Here is a 19,432-nt window from a genome sequence, read left to right as displayed (position 1 = left end):
TAGGAGATAGAGAAGGAATATGGCTCTCTGCCTGGGTAAAACCCATCTCAGACAGAACAATGGGGCAGAACATATCTGCCCACTCACTGCGATGTGTTTTGTCTCTCCCAGAGAGTCACAGATCCCTACCAAGATCTGAGAAACCAGCTTCACTAGCCTATCTGCAATGTGGTGTTGTGCAGCACTGAGCTGAGCGAGAACACGTCTCTCTGTGTTTTACATCGCTGTCACGCCTGGTTACAGGCCCTCACAAGTAAATCAGCTGTGCCACGGCAAAGACAGATCCTTAATCACGGTGTCTCGCACCGTGTCCTAGAGATCAAAATCCTCAAGTCACGGGAAGAAATGCTGTCACTCAGTGTTTGCCATTGTGAACTTCCTCCCGTTCCTCCACCCGGCACACACAAAGGCTGCTGTTTGGATGAAGGTTTTTGTAAAGCGTGTCTGGAAATGCAGCGGTAGCTTGGGTTGTGTGGGGAGATTACTGAAGTAGAGGTGGAAGTTAATGTGAAACATGAGGGGATATTTTGCATGGATGAAAACTTTCTGAAGCCTTTCGATTCTTGTCCATTTGCTTCTGAAAACGGTAATGTATCATCTTTAAGGATGATAGGGGTTGTGTGTGCAGCCTATTGCCGTGTACCAGAAGACTGAAAGAAAAGCAAATTTCTTCATCTTCCTAAAAATTCAAGCAGAGGTCAAGAAGTAGCGTAATGGCAAGCTTTTCCTCAAGACAGTGAGCAGGCTGTTTGCTGAAAGGTACTCATTGGATTTAGCTTTCATCTTTACAGCATTGCATTTATTGCATTTATTTTTGTTGGCCACATCTACTCTTTGTTCTAGTTAGGTACAGGAAGGCTAAGTTACATTTTAAAGATGTGAGAAGAGTTGTGGAGGTAGGAGTGCTTATTGCTTTCAGAATTGAACATGAGGAGGTGTAGAAATAAAGGAAAAAAGATAAGCCCTTCTTTCTTCACTGGCAGATCTTGGTATCTTATCCAAGATGTTTGCAATACATCTTAGCCAGCTGAGAAAAGACTAGAGGTGTGAGACAGCTTACCTTTAAAACTGAGGCCTTAAGAAAGAGTTTTCTTTGTGAATTAACTGTACTTTTTTTAAGGTGTTACAACTTTATGAAGTATGGTTTGGATGGGTTTCCACTCTAGAGGCTACATAGCAGAATTGTATCCAAATTAATAGTTTGGAGTTTAGTTTTGATGACAGAACATTACATAAAACTAAATATTTTTTTTCTGTAATTTCCTTATCCATAAACTTGGTGTTAGAGGATATTTTAAGATACATAGGAATCTAAGAGGAGGACTACACTGACTGGTTCAGTTTCCAGAATGAAAACTCCATGGAAGAGGATTTGTTTAGAGAAATCCATGGTGATGCTGCCACACACAACACAGGCTACAAACCGTGGTTTAGCAAAAGAAGGATAATACCTATAGCTGAAGACTTTCAGCCACAGTTATAAAGTATTGAAGGAAGGGTAGGAGGTGGAAAGGGCATTGGTTCTGTACCAGTGTAGGGCAAATTAAAGTTGCAGCTAGCAGAAGGAAAGAAAGAAACTGCGTGTCCTATGCTATAGAGAGCTACAGGTGCTCTAAAGGAATTTGATCTGGGTGGGAAATCCTATTCTATCCCTGAATCTGGGTATCATGTGAATTTTGAGGAGCTTTCCATCTTTCACAACTGAGAAATCTGGACTGATAGAAAGTCCTACAGGTCCCACATGCCTTGCTATGTCTAACCACTTCTAGAGAAAAGCGTAAGAGAAAGGCAGCTACACAAACTATAACCACCCATTCATTTGGTGGTCGGTGAAATTAAGTTACAAAAGCTTTACCTCCTGCAGATAATCCTATCATGCAGTTTTTGAAACAGGTAACAATGACAAAAATGCAATCCAGTCTTCCAACCATCCCTAAAAACACTGAGTCAGTTACCAAAGGATTTGTACTGCAGTTTAATTCATATGAATTAATTAATCTATGTTTATTTCAACTGCTGTGATGCTTGAATGGCTGGTGATTTCTTAGGGGCTCCTCCTTTCTGTTTAGACTAGGCTCGTCAAGGCAGGGATTGTTTATGCCTGTCTGTGTATGATACCCAGAAGACCTCTGTGAAGACCTCAGAAACTTATAGGCACTACTAGAATTCAGTATTGAATGAAAAAAAAAGACATTTTAAAATATTAAAAGGTTTTAGAGGAACTGATTTTTAGTCCATTTATGCTTAGTTTTGTCCTTTTCTAAATATTGCTGGAGAAGAGAATTCACTGATATTACTGCTTGCTTACTTGTGGCCTGAACATATAATGCAGAGTCACAGTCTGCGTTTGTTTTGTTTTTTTTGTTTTTTTTTTTTTTTTTTTTCTTCTTTTTTTCTTTTTTTTTCCTTTGTCCTGACAGAAAGATTTCGGGATTTACTGCTTCTGCATTCAAATCAAGATACAGAGATTCTGCCCATCTTTCAGCAGAGACGCTATCCCAAGTAAGTAAGATTGTCTTCTTGGGAGAAATAAAATCATTATCTATTTGCAGCGAGGGAGAGTAAAGCATTTATAGCACTGTACATGCTTTTGGTGCAAAGTCCTTAGGCAGAGCTGTCAGGGAGCCACGTAGCACTGACCTCTGCAGTCTTTTGAGTGGTGTCGAGGAGAAGCAGACATGCATTGCAAGCACGCTCAGCTGTCAGTGGGGGAGGTGGTGGAGCACAGATGTTGAGGTGCCTGGATCAGTGCCTGATGGAGCTTTGTTTCTCTGTTGACACAGGTAGATGTTTTGTCAGGCTAATCTCCACTCTTGTCTTCTGGGATTCCATCATTTATGGTGACAGATTCCCTTAAATCCCTTGAATTTTAATTCAATTCCCTTGAATTTTAACAGGCTGTCCTCTGAAAGCCTGCAAACACTAGGAAACTTTTTTTTTCTGCCTTTTTGGGGGTATATGTTTGCCTATATCCCTAAAGGGATTGAAAGAGTAATGTTGAGTGTTAAGGAGGTCTTGAATGTATTGTGTATCCTGGACAATACCTCTTCTTTTTCAAATGACATACCTGAGTGAAACAATAAAAGCTCTTTGCTATTACATTGACTAGAAGAAACAGTCTCTTTCAGCTTGAACAAGAGGCAGTGAAGGGGAAAGAATAAGAAATAGTCCTCGCATTAATCCTGACCAGAATGAGCAATGAAAGAATGCTAGTGCAGGGTGGACAGAGGGAAGAGATGGAATAAAGAATGTATGAAGATAGTTCCTCAATGATGATGGAAATAAGCAAAGTTACATATTTTAGTTATCATTGTTAGGAGGTTTCTGAAACAGATAAGAAGTCAATGAAGCTGGGTTTTAAATCTGATAATACAAATTTCTTTTAAGAGCAGAGAATTAGAGAGGCTGAGTGCTGAAAGCCAGTCACCTCCTCACTGTGAATACTTGAAAATAAGAACACTCAAGGATGAAATCCTGATTCTGAAAATGGTGAAGTTTTGCTTTGACTCCAAGGGAGACACAGTTTTATCCTCCTAAAATTCTTGTTTGCATTGTCCATTGTCACTATATTACTGGAATACTGTGGAGGTACAATATATAAAATAATGGAAGGCATCTTATGTATGGATTGATCTGCTTGTTTCATTTGGACTTCCATGAATTATTACTTTTCTCTACATCCTTTGGAACCCTGGCAGTACTGTGTTTTGCTTGGCTTACATTATTTCATTTTTGATATGGACACTGTCAGACTGGTCTGAGAAACCAGTTTGTTGTCCTTCCTCAAAGAACAGACGAATCTCTACGTAAATCATTCCTAAGATGTTTGACTTTCCATTTCATTACATTCAATTTATTGCTAGCATTCTTGGCAAAACGTCTACTAACAATATTACACAATGTCAGATTCATGGGCGAATGAGTTGTCTGTTGTCTTCTGACAGAGGATGCGTTCAACTTCTCAAAGATCACAGACCAAAGAACTTGTATGGAGCTCTGCTGCTTTTTGAAGTTATAGTGGCCTTGCATCACAAAAAGCATACCTGTTTTCAGCTGCATTACTTGGAAAGGTTGATTCCTCCAACATACAGAAGTCAGCCAAGTTTTAGCACCTAACCAAAAAGGAGTTTGCATATGTTCCTAAAAGCAATAGATTCTTGTTTATAGCATCATTAATTGGTGCAAATTTTCTTGCTTGCTATAGAAATTTATCATCTATTACAGCTCATTTAGAAACTGGTTGAACACTATTGACATATCCAAATTTCCCCAGCGGTTGTCTTTTGAGCAAGGTACTTGTGTTCAACAAATTAGAAAACCTGTTTATCTTCATAATATATTTTGTCTTATACCCATATCATTTTTTTCACCTTTCCTATTCTCATTTTCACTGAAGGGTCACTTAACAGAAATTAAGATAATGAAGATACAGATCTCATAAATCAGTATCCCTTCATTGACTTCAGCTGAGCAGTAGCTGGTTGTACTACATTAGGATCTGAGCAGGAAGATCATTTTAAGGAGATGTTGTCATAGAGCACAAGCTGTAGCTTGTAATGATTAAAGAAATCCTAAGAATATTGAAGGTTAAAAATAGAAGAGAATTCTTAGTAATGACTTGGCTGAATATCTTGACTAAGCAGGGCTTAGTAGTAGAAAGGATAAAAGTTTTTGCATATTTAAGAGACAAATGTCCAAAGGAAGGAGATTGGATAGGAGAATGTTCAGCACCACTCAGGATATTTAGAATCATTGCAATAAATATTAAAGGCTAAATGGGCAAACTATAATCCATCAACTTTTGGAAGAAATAGAAACCTTGGTGTTCTTGCCTGATTTATGTTCTTGTTCATTTATTACATTGAGACCTGAACTCTTTCCCAGGTAACAGCAGGATAATTTTGGATGCCTGTTGTTCTCAGAAATGTCTATGCACTGGAATGGCTGGAAGAGGTGTTCTAGAATATGCATGGACGTTTTCCTGGATTTTCTGTGGTAAATGTGTCAAAGTGCTTTGCCCTACTAGTTGATGGAGAAATGTGAGATCTTTTTATTGTCCTTGTGTTTGCCTGAGTCTATTTGGATAGCCTTAGCTTGGCCAAGGAGCCAATACCTGCTCTGGCAAGCAGAGGAGACTACAGAGGCCTGATCTTACAAAGAACAAGTCTTATAAAGCCACCCAGCACATCACCTTGGCTTCTTGACGTACCACTGTGTGCCCACAATTCACATAGCATCATGAGCACCGGTTGTGTCCATGGCCTGTGGGCTGGGACACAGTGCTCTGGCAGCACATGGGGACAGCACCCACACAGCCAGCCCAGCCTGCACTCTCTGTCCTCTCACTTCTCTTCATGGGGTTGCAGAGCAGAAGGAACTTGGCTGTATCTTACACTTCAGTCTCATGCCTAGAGTGGAGTTTTTAATGGAACACGCTGCACTGCGTGTAATTACATGTCACAGAACTAGCAAGAGCAGCCTAATCCAGGCAAGTCTTTTTGATACCTCAAGTGACTAATGTGGTTCAGGGATCAGATGTGACTAAACCCCCCTCATCCATCTCATCTGGAAGCTGACTTGTCCACAAAGAGAAATATTTTGAGGGGAAAACCTGTCTACTTGCTGACATGAAGCCATTACCATGTCCACAAGGATTTGCATTCCTGAAACTAAGAATAAACCTGCAGCTGTGGGCAACCAAGTGGGCTGGGGTGCATAGCTGCTGCTGAGTGTAGCCTCCTGGGAAAACCCTCTGCGTGCAAAACAAATGACAGACACATCTGCAGCTTGGTCCTGCTCTCCCCCCCTCCACAGCCCTGCTGAAGTCACTGAGGGGAGTTACGCCAACACCATCAGGTCTGTCAGCAAACCAAACTTTTTCAAAAAATTTTATCCCGACTCCTTACTTTTCAAATGAGCATTACGGCCTCTGTATATCATAAAAAACTTTTAAAAGTTTCACATTTAGCACATTTCTGCAGGAGCTTTTCTCATGTTGGTATCCAGTTCATGCTTTCCTTGCTTGCCCATTTTGTCAAGGACATTCCTACAGGTTTTTTTTCAGTTTCACTCATAATATGCAAGAACTTCTAGAGTGCAGCAAAGGCTACACAGGATTGCTCCAGAAGAAGGCACTATGCTCATTAATTTGGCTGCAGTGTCCAGCATGTGATAGGGTGGTTGGTGGTAGCAGGAGCTCAGGTTTCTGCATCCCCTTGGGGTCTGGAGCGGGTCTTTCCCTGCTGACTCCACTCTGCTCCTGACTGCCTGTGCTGTGTGCACAAAGGAAGGATGTGCAATTGCCTTGAAGTGCCAGGGAGAAGTGCCCCTTGTAGCTGGGCCTGATAATGTCAAAAGAAAAAGGTAAATCCAAAAGAACAGAGTAAGGGATGTGATAAAAGAGCAAGAGTGAGAAATTAGGTTGATGGGTGAATGAGGCAGGAGAGAGGCTGGCACAACATAAAACAGCACTTAAAGAGGGATGTGCCAGAAATGCTACTGGCGTTACAGGTTTTTAGCAGTTTTTTTCTGTCTAGAAGTGACTTGACAGTTCAGCTGTACTTTATAGTTTCAACTTATTGCTGAAATCCTCACATAAATATGTGGGCTTTTTTAGAGGGATTATTTGCTTCTATTTTTTCCCATTCAGAAATATTTGCAGTCTTCACTCTTATCTTCTGTAGGTTTGGTAAAAAAGTTTTTGGATGATTCAAAGATTTTAAGAACAGAAGGAGCAGTTATGTTCCAGATAATTTGAGTCCCTTCTTAACATAAGCCATAGAGCATTACTGATAATCCCTGCAGCAAGTTTCTCGTTCAGCCAGAGCAGGAATTTAGGATCAAATTGAGATGTTAAAAACTGAAAAACTCACAGGCCTTTAGATCAGCTTGTTTCAGTTGTCAGTTCCTTCACCTGTGATAATTTTTTTAAATTCAGTTTCCAGTTTCTGCCATCTCACTGCACCATTTTCTGCTGAACAAGAAAGTCCTGTACCATCTGAAATGACACCTCTGTAGAAAAGGATGGAGGTCAGTTTAAAACTTGCCCTTCTCTTGAACAAAATAAATAACCTTGCAGAGTAAGGCTTGCTAAAAAGGTCTCTCCCAAAATTTTAAAACCTTTTAAAAGTTTTCCCACTTATTTTTTAAATAAAGCAAAATAAACAAACAAACAAAAGGCAGAAATTAAGAAAAACAAGATTTTGGTGACTGTTTCCATAATGTGCACATAGAGAAATAACAGCACTTCTTGATAGTCAAATAGAGAGAGAATCTAAACTCACAAATTTGACTGTATAAGAAATAAATCTTATTATTTAAATGGAATGACAAAGTCTTGAATTTTTGAAAAAAAATGAACTTAGAACTTAGCAGGTATGATGAAAAAAATATTCCATATACATTTACTTTTCATTAGTCACAAAGTTACAAACCATTTTTTGGTATATATTCATTGTAAATTAAGGTAGTCTTCTTGTGTATGCAGAAATTATGGCAACTTTAACATCACAAAAAATCCCAGAAAATACAGATCTTGATATATATGTATATGTATGTATCTTCAGATGCATATTTGTGAAGGTCATCTTTGAAAAGCTGTTGAAAAGTTTCAGCTCAAACAAAGCTAAATGATGTTATTCCATTCTCATCATGGAGAAGTCTGGACAAACAGACGGCAGAAAGTTAGTGCCCTCCCTAAACCATTGTCTTCTGGTTCCCAATTACTATTCATTTTAATGATAATGGGTCTGTAATGGATCTGTGGCAATTTCCTACAGCTTGAGTTCTGAGCCAAGAAACAGATAAAATTTCATAAATAATACCCCAGGAATAAAACTTGTGTCTTATTTGCAGCTGTCTTGAGAACATTTTTCTTTTTAGAGGAAAATAATTTGTGTCTAACTGAAGAAAGTAGTGAGTTGTGGCTGCTGGAAGTTGTCCTGCTCAGTCAGTGCATCCTCTGAGATTCCCTTGAATCACAGATTGAAACATGCACAAGAGCAGTGAGCAGGATCATGGCCTAGAAACCCAGTTCAGTTTGCATTAGAAACAAAGGCAACATCTTCCCTGGTGTTCTTCAAGGGGAAAAATCGTGACCTATGTGTTCAACACCAAGTCTAGATTGTAAAGGCAAAGAGATTTTTAATTCTAAAAAGAGATGGAGAACTCTTAAGGAGTGGTTTTCTATAAAAGGCTTCCTGTGAAGTGCTTTAGAAAAGATGTCCTCTTGTTACAGAGGGAAAACTGAAGCATGGGACTCTGATGTGAGTTACCAGCATCATCCAGGAACAGTTCTCCTTGGGATGAGACCAGAAATAGAAATCAGGTCTTCCACAGTCCTTTCAGTTGTGTGCAGTTGGCTCTCTCATCTGAAATAATATCTATCCTGTTTTCCACTGCAGAAACACGTGGCCTGCACATATTGCTGAAATCAGATGGGAAGGTGCCAAATGAAGGAGCCTTTCAGAAGTGCCCACACAAGCACTTTAAATGCTTTGTGTAGCATTGTACATGAAGCATGACAATTACTGGTTTTGAAATGCTCCAAGATTTATTTCAAAATGCAGGCTAGAAGTGAACTATCTCATCATCAGTCTGAGTCCTCAGAAACCTAAGTTTCAGAGAATTTTGATGACTTTATTAAAAAAGAGACTTTGATGACTTGATTAAAAAAGAGACCTGTTAAAGGAATCTGGAATGACCTTTAAAAGAAATTCGAGCTGTTTATAGAGAAGAATATTTTTAGGGAGTTTCAATTTCATCTCTTTTTTTAAATTTATTCTTGTTTTAATTTTTTTAATATGACTTTTTGCAGTGATAACACCTTATTCTGTAGAGTTTAAAAACCAGTCCAAGGCTGAGCTCCATGACAATAAAACCCCCATTCTACATAAACTGCATTTTCCTGTCATTAGGGATTTTTACAAAATAGAAAGAACCGTAGCAATGGGGTAGCTGGTAGCTGTTCATTCAAAAGAACAATCATATTATAGGAGTAAAAATGCAAGTATTGCATCTAAATTGTTTTGAAACAGAAATGAAAACAGAAAGAAAGAGGACAGTAATTCATTTTGTGCATTACATCTTTGAGCTCAGATTCTACAAAGAACTTGTGTGGACCCATCCAGATAATATCAAATGGGACCAAGGCAGTATCTTGAAATATTAGGACTACACATTAAGATATGGGTCATAAATTCCTCAAAGTATAGGCTATATTTTTTCAGAATACCAGTACAGTTCTACAAGAACTTGCAAAATAAAGACAATTTTGTTCTTTTTTTAAAAGCCTCGAGCTCATGTAAGAATGGCACAAATTGAACCAGTCCCCTCAAAGTCAAGGGGAATTTTGCTGCTAGCTTCAACAGGGCTCAGACCTGAAATCTAAGGCACAAGTACAAATCTCTCTAGGTAGAAAAATGTGGGGGGGAAAAAAGAAAACAACAAAAACACCACAACATATTTGTGCAGCAACATACATGCAAAATTGAAGCTCTGTGTGCATACATCTCTTTTAATTACCAAGCATTCTAGAATGCTTGAACTTACCTGTTTATCATAGCATAATTGTGGCTCAATAGCAGTGGCTCAATAGCAGGCATGAACTGTTTTATGCAAAGCATTGTGATCATCCCAGTTGAGAATGGGAAATGGCTGACTGAGAATAAAAGATGATTAAACCCCTCACAACTTTTGGAAGATGAAATCATTGCTTTGTTCAAAGTGAATTGATTATGACAGATCATTAGAGCTGGTTTTCATTTGGCTATCTGGGAGTATGAGCATGGTTCTTGATAAAACTTGCCAATTAATTGATACATACATATCTACTACTGAACAGCATCATGACACTGTGGGGGACTATCTGCTACCAAGTATCTCAAGAGATGATTTTTTAAAACAATTCAAACAGAAGTTATAGTAGCTTGGTGCTGAAATTATTAATGAGGTTCTTTGATTCATTATGTAAGAGAATTAAAATGATCCCTTCCGCCCTTATATCCAATTTTATCATAGTTTTTAAAATAATAGCTTATATTAGTTTTAAAAAGTAGCTTTACAATTACCATAGTTACAGAAATCCAAGCACCAGGCTCTGGAAAAGAAGAGAAACAAGTGCTAAGGGGTTTTGGTTGTTGACAGTGGTAATTTCCTCCTGGATGCAGCAGTCTTGTGCAGCCTACTCCAGATGGGGGTTGGACTAGATGACCTCCAGAGGTCCTTTCCAGCTCCAACCATTCTGTGGTTCTGCGGTGCTGTGTGACTCTGGATAAAAGGGGCAGCATCTTTCATTCAGTCCAATACGCCTACCTGCACATTAGCATTTTTATTTTTGGCCCCATTCTTTCAAGTGAGGGACCCCAAGGCTGTTTTCTTTCATAGAAACTGTTGAAGGAGGCAGCATCTTTGGTTGGTGTTTTGTCAGTAAGTCTTGATGGAAAAGGGAGAAAAGAAAGATTCCAGCTGTAATAAAAGGCGGTGTCATGTCCCTAAACATTTGGAGGAAAAAAAAACCAAACAACAAAAAACCTGCCTGCCATGTCATCCTTTGAGTTTCATGTAAGACATAAGCCATAAACGTACCTCCTTGCCTTTAACAATGGTAGAAATTTATCAACACTCATTGCAGTTCTGGCCATTTGCCAAATAGGTTTGAAAATGCAGGTAAACTGTCAGATAAGCATTTCATGAATACCACAAATGTCTCTTCATGCTTTAATACTGCAGAGGAGAGGAAAGCACAAACATTCAAGGTAAAGGAGACTGTTACAGTGTTCTAGTTTTGCATGAAATGGGCAAGGATGGTTTGTTCTTTTCAGGAGATGAGCCTGGGTTTCCGTTTTAGCAGCCTTTTGGTGTATGGCACTGGTGGAGTGATTCAATTCTGAGTGCCAGGCTATTTAATGGATATGTAAGGGAGACACTTGACATTTCCTTGTCATGAAGTATGCTGGCATTTAAACTCTTGGTGGTAATCAGAGGCAGCAACAGGCCCATGTTGATCTAACAGCCATTCCCTGTCTCTTCAGACAAGTGTTTAGGAGACCTGGGCTGTGGGATGCCAAGAGGACCACCCTGAATTGAGAATCCCCAAATAAACACGTCAGCCCCATGTCATGGAGGGAGCTGGCTCAGCATCTGGGCCAGAGCTTAGCTCAGAACTATGAAGTCGTAAAGATTGGCCATGGTGGAAAAGCTGTCTCATCCTATAGAATATTATTGTAGATGTTAATTATCCTCATGAGGACAGGAGTTGGCTGCGGGTTGATAGTGCCCAGTGGGCCAAGCCTAGCCCCAAGGAAACTTCCTCTATGACCTTGTCAAGTGGTTTGAAAGCATCACAAGTGCTTTTGAATGGCCAGACAGCTAGCAGCTGGAAAACATTGTTAGCAGCTGCAGGACTGCAACAGCCCGTTGCAGATATTAGCTGCCAAATCCTTTCTGATTGTTGCCTAATCAGCTGGCTGTGGCTGTTCACAAACAGAATTGGAGACTAAAGTAGGTAAGTCCAAACACAAAAGCTGTTTGAATAGAAGATATGTACTGTTTTGTTGGATGGTGAAGATAAATTTGGTGGTATTCAGAGTTCCTGGCTGTTGTTTTTTAACAGAAGGATCTTGTGGGTTATGGGTTTGCAGAAAATTATTAGTCTAAGCATCTGCACCTAACGTGAGGCATCGTGTGTGTCAAGTGAGGTGATGAACAATGTGTTTCTGTTGTATCAAGAATGTGGTGACATTTTTTCTTCCCTTAAAGCAATGAGAGAAGGTGTCTTATAGGCACCAACCACAAAGAAAAGATTATGAAAATAATTTGCTTTGGAGCCTAATAACTTTCATATAACACTCTGCTTTATATCTTAATTATCTATTGCTGTCAAGGTATCTTTATAAAACAAGGTTTAAATTAAATTTGTGTGGGGTTGAAAGTGATGTAGATCAAACTCTCATTTAAAACCAAATATTTTGAACTTTCTTATTCCTCTGGGAGCTTGTATAAAGCAAAATTGCTGCCTACTCCAAAAACCAGGGTCAGTCCTCTTACCCCAAGTCCACTTGACCAGTATGGAAATGACAACCTATATTACAAGTGTTCTGCATATCCTCTCTGGTTTAAAAAAAAAATCAGAAGTGTCTTATGAAAGCAAAATGCCTGGGAGTTTCCAAGGTCCCGTTTTCCCTCTGCATGGTGCATCATGATGTTATGTAAGGATATTGTAGCTTTGTATTTCCATTCACTCTGTACTGTGCCTTCAAGATTAAAATAGGTCTTCTAGGTACATTAATGTTGGTGATTTCTAATATTCTTAAGATTTAATTAGTTCCTCTTTTAGACAAATCACTTGAACAGATTGAATATTTTTATTATATTGAACCAGTTCTGAGTGTCTCACAGTAGATTAAATTATTCTTTTATTTGCATGGATAGCTGAATTTCCTAAACAATATTTGAAATGCAGACATGCATTTACAGTGATTTCTTCAAAATGAAGGTATTTGCATCCCTTCTCAAAAGACTTATCAAAGCTATTTGTCCTTTTTTTTCCTGTGCCTTACTTCCTAATGTTGTTAGGGAAAATACAGCAATGGAAGTGGCTGTTGACAATTTCTCCATCACATGGTACTCTTTTACCACAACAAGCAAAGAAATGGTGGCAGAACTGAGCCATCCATTTTCTTGTGCTTCAATTTGGACAAGACAAATCATGTAGATGTAATGCTATCTTGCGAAGGAGTCACAAACCTGATGTTCTGGCTGTTTGGGCATTGTCAAGATGAAACTCTGTGATCCTAATAATACATCAAGAGTATCTCCTGCCACTGCAATTTTAAGGTAACCATCTCTAGGATTTCAGCATGTCACTCCGTGAGTAAGAGTTTGAAGTGCGTTGGAGAGATCCCACTCACTGTGCTCAAATCTAGGAAACTGGCACTTCATTCAAGCTGGTATAAGGTAAACTCTGGAGTTGTGAACCGAGCCCAGGCTTTCCATAACTTTTTCAGTTTAACGAAAGATTAGAAAGTACCAAAATCTATTTAGGGTGATGCAATGAGCAATTCAGTGTCAGTGCTGGTGTTTCTGAGTGGTGCTGTCCTGAAGGATCACTGCTGGTCTGTAACCATTGGTTACGTAGTTAAGTTATGCCAGAGTGAAATGCTTTGCTGCTTTCCATCCAGAAAGAGCAGGCTTTCTGTGAAGGGCTGTTGTTACATGGCAGCCTCTCTGTCAGCCCTGTTTTTTTTTAAGGAGACAACATTAAACTCTTCAACTCACATGTGTCAGACAAGGTCGCTGAACTGAAGCAAAAGGAAAAAACTATAGTATAGTTTGTTTTCTGAGGGAAGGGAAGGGAAGGGAAGGGAAGGGAAGGGAAGGGAAGGGAAGGGAAGGGAAGGGAAGGGAAGGGAAGGGAAGGGAAGGGAAGGGAAGGGAAGGGAAGGGAAGGGAAGGTCAGATGTAACTTACTGGTTTTTGCACAGTCCACATTACATGGAGAAAGATCCCTTAATTCAAAAGCGTGGGTTTACCTCCTGGGATCAGCAGAGCAGAATGTAATGAGCTTGTTCAGTGACACAGGCTGTAATGAGAGCCTCTGGGCACTGCTTTTCTGTGACAGGCAAGCAATGTTGGTATTGATGGACAACCTCATCTCCCTCTGTTTTTTGCTAGGAAAGAGGGTTGAAGGAATGTCTTGTTAATTTATTTGTGAATTGCTGTGTCCTGATGAGAAAACAGGCTCGGTTCAGCATCTGCAAGTCTTCTTTTACACATGCTTCCATTAGCACTTGAACATCTTAATTTCAAGCTCTAAGTGCAGCAGAAGGGTTGTCCCTGGAGCTTAGCCCCTGCTTCCCTCTTTTCAGAGTCAGCACAAGCTGAGAACTTTCCTAGCTTTCACTGCTGCATCTGTAGCCGTGCCTCACTGTCTGAGAGCATAGTTAGTGTGTATCTCGATATATTTTGCCTTTCTGTTGTTAGATGGCAGTAACTGGATATGTAATTGTTATGGTTGACTTTTTTTGTTGGTGCATATTTGCACTACAGTTAAGGAATACATTTTAAAGAAGCCATGTAAACAGGAGCTGTCAAAATTTGATCTCTCTCAAGTAATTTGACAGCAAGATAGAGTAGGTTGGCTGCAGGCAGCTCTTAGGAGCACCACTGGAACTTAAGAAATCCATTTATGTCTGCACTGGCTATGCCAGCTGTTTGTGGTCAGAGTCACTCCCCTCACTGAATTAACTTTGTTTTTAGTCATTTGGCCCTGCACTCAGATTCTGGCACCAGTGAGTAGCATCTGCACCATGTAGAAATGTTTTGACAATTATGAGCCAATTAAGTTCAGCTTGTTCCCTTGTTCGATCCTTATGATATCCCGCAAGAAGACTCATGAGTGAAATATTTAACATTTATTAGAAAACAAAAAATGTCTCAATTTTGTAGAGTCTGGGGTCTGTTTATCTCTGTGCCGAAGGTTCCTTGAAGAACGAAATTTCAAGGGAAATCATCATTAAAACTTCTTCACAGAAAAATATATATCAAAAGTAATTCTAAATCATGTATGGTTTTATTGTCATTTGGCCACTTGTGTTAAAAATGCCCATGGGGTTTTTAACACAAGTATTCAAACACTGTCATCTAAGGTTAACTAAACAGATGAAATAGGATTAACAAGGAAATAACAAGGATGGTGGCTTTATCCACAGTTGTCTTTGCACTTTCTTTAATTTGTTTGTATTGGCAAGGCTTTTCCAATGAGATATGAAGTATTTCTTACACTTTTTTGTCCGATCAGATCTGCAGATGGAAACTGTAAACCAAGAAATATCTAGAAACACTCCTTTGTGTGATGTTGTACTCCTTTCCTTTTACTTGCTCTTTAAAAATTGTGATCTATTTATTGATGAGATTTATGGCCACCATTACAGGGTATTTATGGGCCTCACAAACCTTTAATGAAGTCATTTTTGCAATGCTCGTCTCTGTCTGAGAAATACAACTATTTCTGTCCAACAGGTAGATACTATCACACAGTGTCAAGCTGATTTGCCCAGGTTCTCCTAAGAAAGGTATGACAGAGACTGGGTAAATCCCAGCATAGCACCAAAGCTGCTGCATTCCTCCTTTCTCGTTTTGCTCTTTGTAAAGTTCCTACACTACGCTAAAGGGGGAGTACCTTTTGATTAGGGATCTTTAGGCACTTTCACAGTAGTTGAAGTGATGTTAGAAACCTTCAGTGGTGTTTAGCAAATGGTTGATATATGCAGCCATTAGGAAGAACATTAATGCAGTATTCAGAATGTCAGAGAGGAACAACCAGAAAGTATTCACCTGTCTGTCCAGTCTTAACTTTGCAATTTGTTTAAATTACAGCTCTTAAGGGAATCCTTAAACAGAAGCAAAGTAAGTGGTGTGTGTAACACCTAAATCACTGATCACAGCTGATGGATAAAGAGTGAGCTCTTTTAAAGAGTGAGGTTTAGTGGATACACAGAACCTAGAGGGCAGGAATTTCATCCACTCTGTACTGCCATGTCCTACTGTCTTTACCTGCAGACATAGGCACCATAGCAGGATAAATGGCAAAAAGCTGTTCCACTGAAGCTAATCTACTTTTATAGTGTATTTCTGCCTGATAAAACACCTTTTACTCCTGCAGAAGTAAATTCTGATATCATGTAATTCAGTGGTATTTTTGCCATTTGTTTTGTACTGGAAGCAGATTTTTTTTCTATAGAGAATTCAGCAAAGTATTATCTAGATAAGAATATAGTATTAAATGAAGAAAAAGTCAATGTTGACAGGTGGGAAGCAGCAAACAGTTCTTAAACAGAGAGTTTTAAAATGAATAAGGTACCAAATAGGGAGCAATTCATCTTGGGATATATTCTTTCAATATATCAAATAATGAATGATAAGGAGGGAGATGTTAACACCAAGTTAATTAAATCCTTGGATGATATTGGACCAGGGAGGATAGTGTATATCAGAGCAGATGGAATGAAATTTCTGAATCATCTGGCAAATTTTAGGAGATGGATGGAAGAAAAGGAAGATGAGTTGGAATAGGCAGAATCTCAGACAGTCCATCAGAAGAGAAATTGTTGAATTAGAAAGAATGATATGGGGTGGGGAAATTGTTAGGCTCATTCTTTATAGCAGCCTTTTGTCTGTGTGTATTAAATTTTGAAACCTGTTAGAATCATGGAATCATTAAGGTTGGAACTAAACCTCCAAGATTCTTGAGTCCAAGAATCCTGTGACCAATCACTAAGTTAACTAAATTACTCCACTAAGTGCCTTGTACAGTCATTTTTGAACACTCCAGCGATGGTGACTCCACCACTTCCCTGGGTAGCCTGTTCCAATGCTTAACCACCCTTTTGGTTAAAAAATTCGTCCTCATGTCTGACCTGAACTTACCCTGGCACAGTTTAAGTCTATGTCCTTTTGTTCTGTTGCTGGTTGCCTGGGAGGAAACTCTGGCTACAGCCTCCTTTCCGGTAGTTTTAGGGAGTGAAAGATCCCTCCAGTGCTTCCTTTTCTCCAGGCTGAACAACCCCAGCTCCCTCAGTCACACCTCACAGGGCTTACTCCAGACCCTTCATCAGCTTCATTGCCCTTGTCTGTCTGAACTCATCCCAGAAGCTCAATGTGTTTCTTGAAATCAGGGACCCAAAACTGAACACAAGATTTGAGGTGCAGCCTCAAATAAACTTAAACACTAAGCTAATTAAACTTAAACTAAACCCTATCTCTTGGAGGAGAGTTCTGAGAATGTGTTGCTTTCTGGGTTCACCAAAACAAAGAACATTAACTGAGGCTGTAAGTGACATTCTGGAAATGACAGTGGATAAGCATGACAGAAATGGTATTAAAAGTGTGGACTTCTCCTGTTTTTGACTGGTAAGAGCTGTCATTTTAGGTTAAACCTGAGACACAGTTCTGGGATCTACATCTCACAGTGATGACGAACATGATGGGGATCGGTGTGGAGGTGCAGGACACTGATTTTGTGCAAGAAGTCTCACGTGCACAAATTGTTGTGTATAATGACAAGACCAGTCACACCCAGGGGTGTATTACTCTGTATATATGCAGAGTAACTTTAGGGGTCCTGTTTGATATTGAACTGATATCAAACCTACAGGAGAGGCTCCTTTGGCTTAGACCCTGACTCTGTGCCAGAGGTATTCATTCTGTGATGCCCAGCCTCTGTTCTGTTCAGTCAACTTGTCCTGCAGCAGTCTCACATCCAGTGGGTTGTAGACCTCAGGATACTTATGAAAAGTGACGGTGGGAAGGGTTAGGAAAAGAATGATGTATTTACAGTAATTAAATACTAGACCCGTATCTCTCTGTCTCTCACCAAGTCACTTACCTGTTTTGTTTGGGATCACCTGTTCTCTGTAAGCTTCTTAAATGTAACTCATAGAGTAATGCTAAAAAGGCTCTGTTAATATGAGCACATAGAAAGGTAAGACCTTGAAGGAGTTTAAAAATTCAAGGGACAAAAATTTCTTTATTTTGAATAACACAAGACTGCTGCACAGAGGCATCTTTGTATGGCTAGAAAGGTAATAGCAATGACACTGTCACCTATGAATAATAATGTCATTATACAGGGCCTTGGCAGGACTGAAACTGGAACACTGCAGACAATAATAGGCCATTGAGTCTGAAAAACAGAACTGGAAATAAGAAGTTGGATCATAGTCAGAGAAAAATAAAGAAGAGGTCAAGATAGTCAGGACTGCATTGAGCTCATCTATGATGTAATGCAGTATATTTTCTGGTAGATGATAAGCTTCTGCCAATGAATCTATGTGCAGACTCATCTGTAGGCTTCTGTTGACTTCAGAAATTCCTGATCCAATTTGGGTGATCTCATCCTTAGTCTGCCATTTTATTCCAACTGTGAATGGTTCACTCTACTGCCGGACAGGTGTTCTTTCTTTACATTTTGGCCTTGCCAGTTTTCTGTATCCCTTCCAGATAAAAGACTCTGCTTAAGGAAATGAACTTGTCTGACATTACAACACATCTGGAAGACATCTGAAGTTGCACTATCACTATCTTGCAGACCTCTCTCTTCAACTGTCAGAGGAATATTTAGAGAATTTCTTTCAAGGCTTTCTGGCAGCTAAATTCAAGCAAAGCTACTTTACAGACCCCAAGCCAGTAATGACTTGCTTCATGAAGCTGCCCCAAAGGAAACAGTCCTGTAGGCACAATCGCTGGCCTGTATAGGATGTGAAGCTCATGGAGAACATCTTTCCTTAAAGGAAGTGTAGCTGAAAGACATTTTTTGAAAAAGAGAGTTTTCCGGATAAAAGATGGACTTATGACTGGACAAAGTCACTTTGTTTACCCAATGTAAACCCTAAGACAGAAAAGAGTCAGCAGTGAGACATGGAAAATTTTTCTATGGAGTTAATTACATTTTAGATAGCATATTTGTGTTTAGGTTTTAACAGATATTGAGGATCCCATTTTATTGCAGGAGTAACTGCTTCGTTCCATCTGAAGAATTTGTTGTGAGATTTGCCGTTCTGTGTTTTTTCTTTGTATCCTCCTTATTTGGAATTCTTCATCTCTACTTAATCCAGTCCAAAGAGCCTGAGCAGGCTGACTTTGGAGAGAGCTGTGATATGCCTGTCCTTGTCTTCAGATTGATCTGCTGTATCTGCCAGCCCTTCAGTCAGCTGCTTCTCTCCTCCCCTTTTGTTTCTACAGATACCCAGATAGAATTCTAAATCCTGTACTTTGTCATCCTTGTGATTTGTCAGCAGAAGCCAACTTTTCTTTCCCCATCCCTGAGGTGTACTGGAGCTTGACTGGGAAAGCCTGCAGCAGTGTGAATGTTTAACTACAGTGGTCTTCTTTTTCCCCCAGCCTGCTCTATCCAAAGATGTATTTTTCCCTTTGGTATAATATGTCTCCTGAGTATATTTGTAACTGCAAAAGAGCTTCTGGGGGTGAGAAACTCATATATTTACTGTCAGGCTTTCCTGAGTCCTAAACTCCCATGTAGTTCTCCCATTCTTACTTCAACTGAGAGTACCCAAACCCTGACTTGAGGGAACTGCATTAGGCTTCCAGTGCTGGTTAATACGTAATAATTAGAGATGTGAAAAAACTTGAAACAGCATCTGAAATCTGCAAGGTGGTTGCATCACTATGGAAAGGGGTCAGAGGTCTTTGGTGGTCTTGATCCCCCCCTACATTCCATTCCCACTTTTTGACTTCAGTCCTGCACTTGTGCTGTACTGTGTTGTGCTCTTCTCCAGGAGCTGGAACAAGGATGTTTGTCCCAGGAAAGTGATGCCCTACATCTGTGTGACCCCTTGTCCAGCCACATCCTGTTCTTTCTCACAGTGTGTTAGTGCAAACAATGCTTGGCTGTTGCTTCCAACAGTCCTTTTTTGGC

At 39.7% G+C, this 19,432-nt stretch overlaps 1 protein-coding gene across 2 annotated transcripts in view; it reads left to right on the top strand.

Moving 5' to 3' along the window:
• The window catches only part of NOX4 (NADPH oxidase 4), a 109,745-nt gene that overhangs the window by 61,889 nt on the left and 28,424 nt on the right, over positions 1-19,432 (top strand). For both annotated transcript variants that reach the window (XM_063394461.1, XM_063394462.1), the window contains one exon: positions 2,421-2,502. In XM_063394461.1, coding sequence (XP_063250531.1) covers positions 2,421-2,502 — 82 coding nt within the window. The remainder of the gene's footprint in view (positions 1-2,420; positions 2,503-19,432) is intronic.

Source organism: Prinia subflava, chromosome 3 (genome assembly GCF_021018805.1).
Source record: "Prinia subflava isolate CZ2003 ecotype Zambia chromosome 3, Cam_Psub_1.2, whole genome shotgun sequence".
NCBI lineage: Eukaryota > Metazoa > Chordata > Aves > Passeriformes > Cisticolidae > Prinia > Prinia subflava.
Note: the sequence above shows the minus strand (reverse complement) of the source record. Positions and strands in the feature narration are given on the sequence as shown.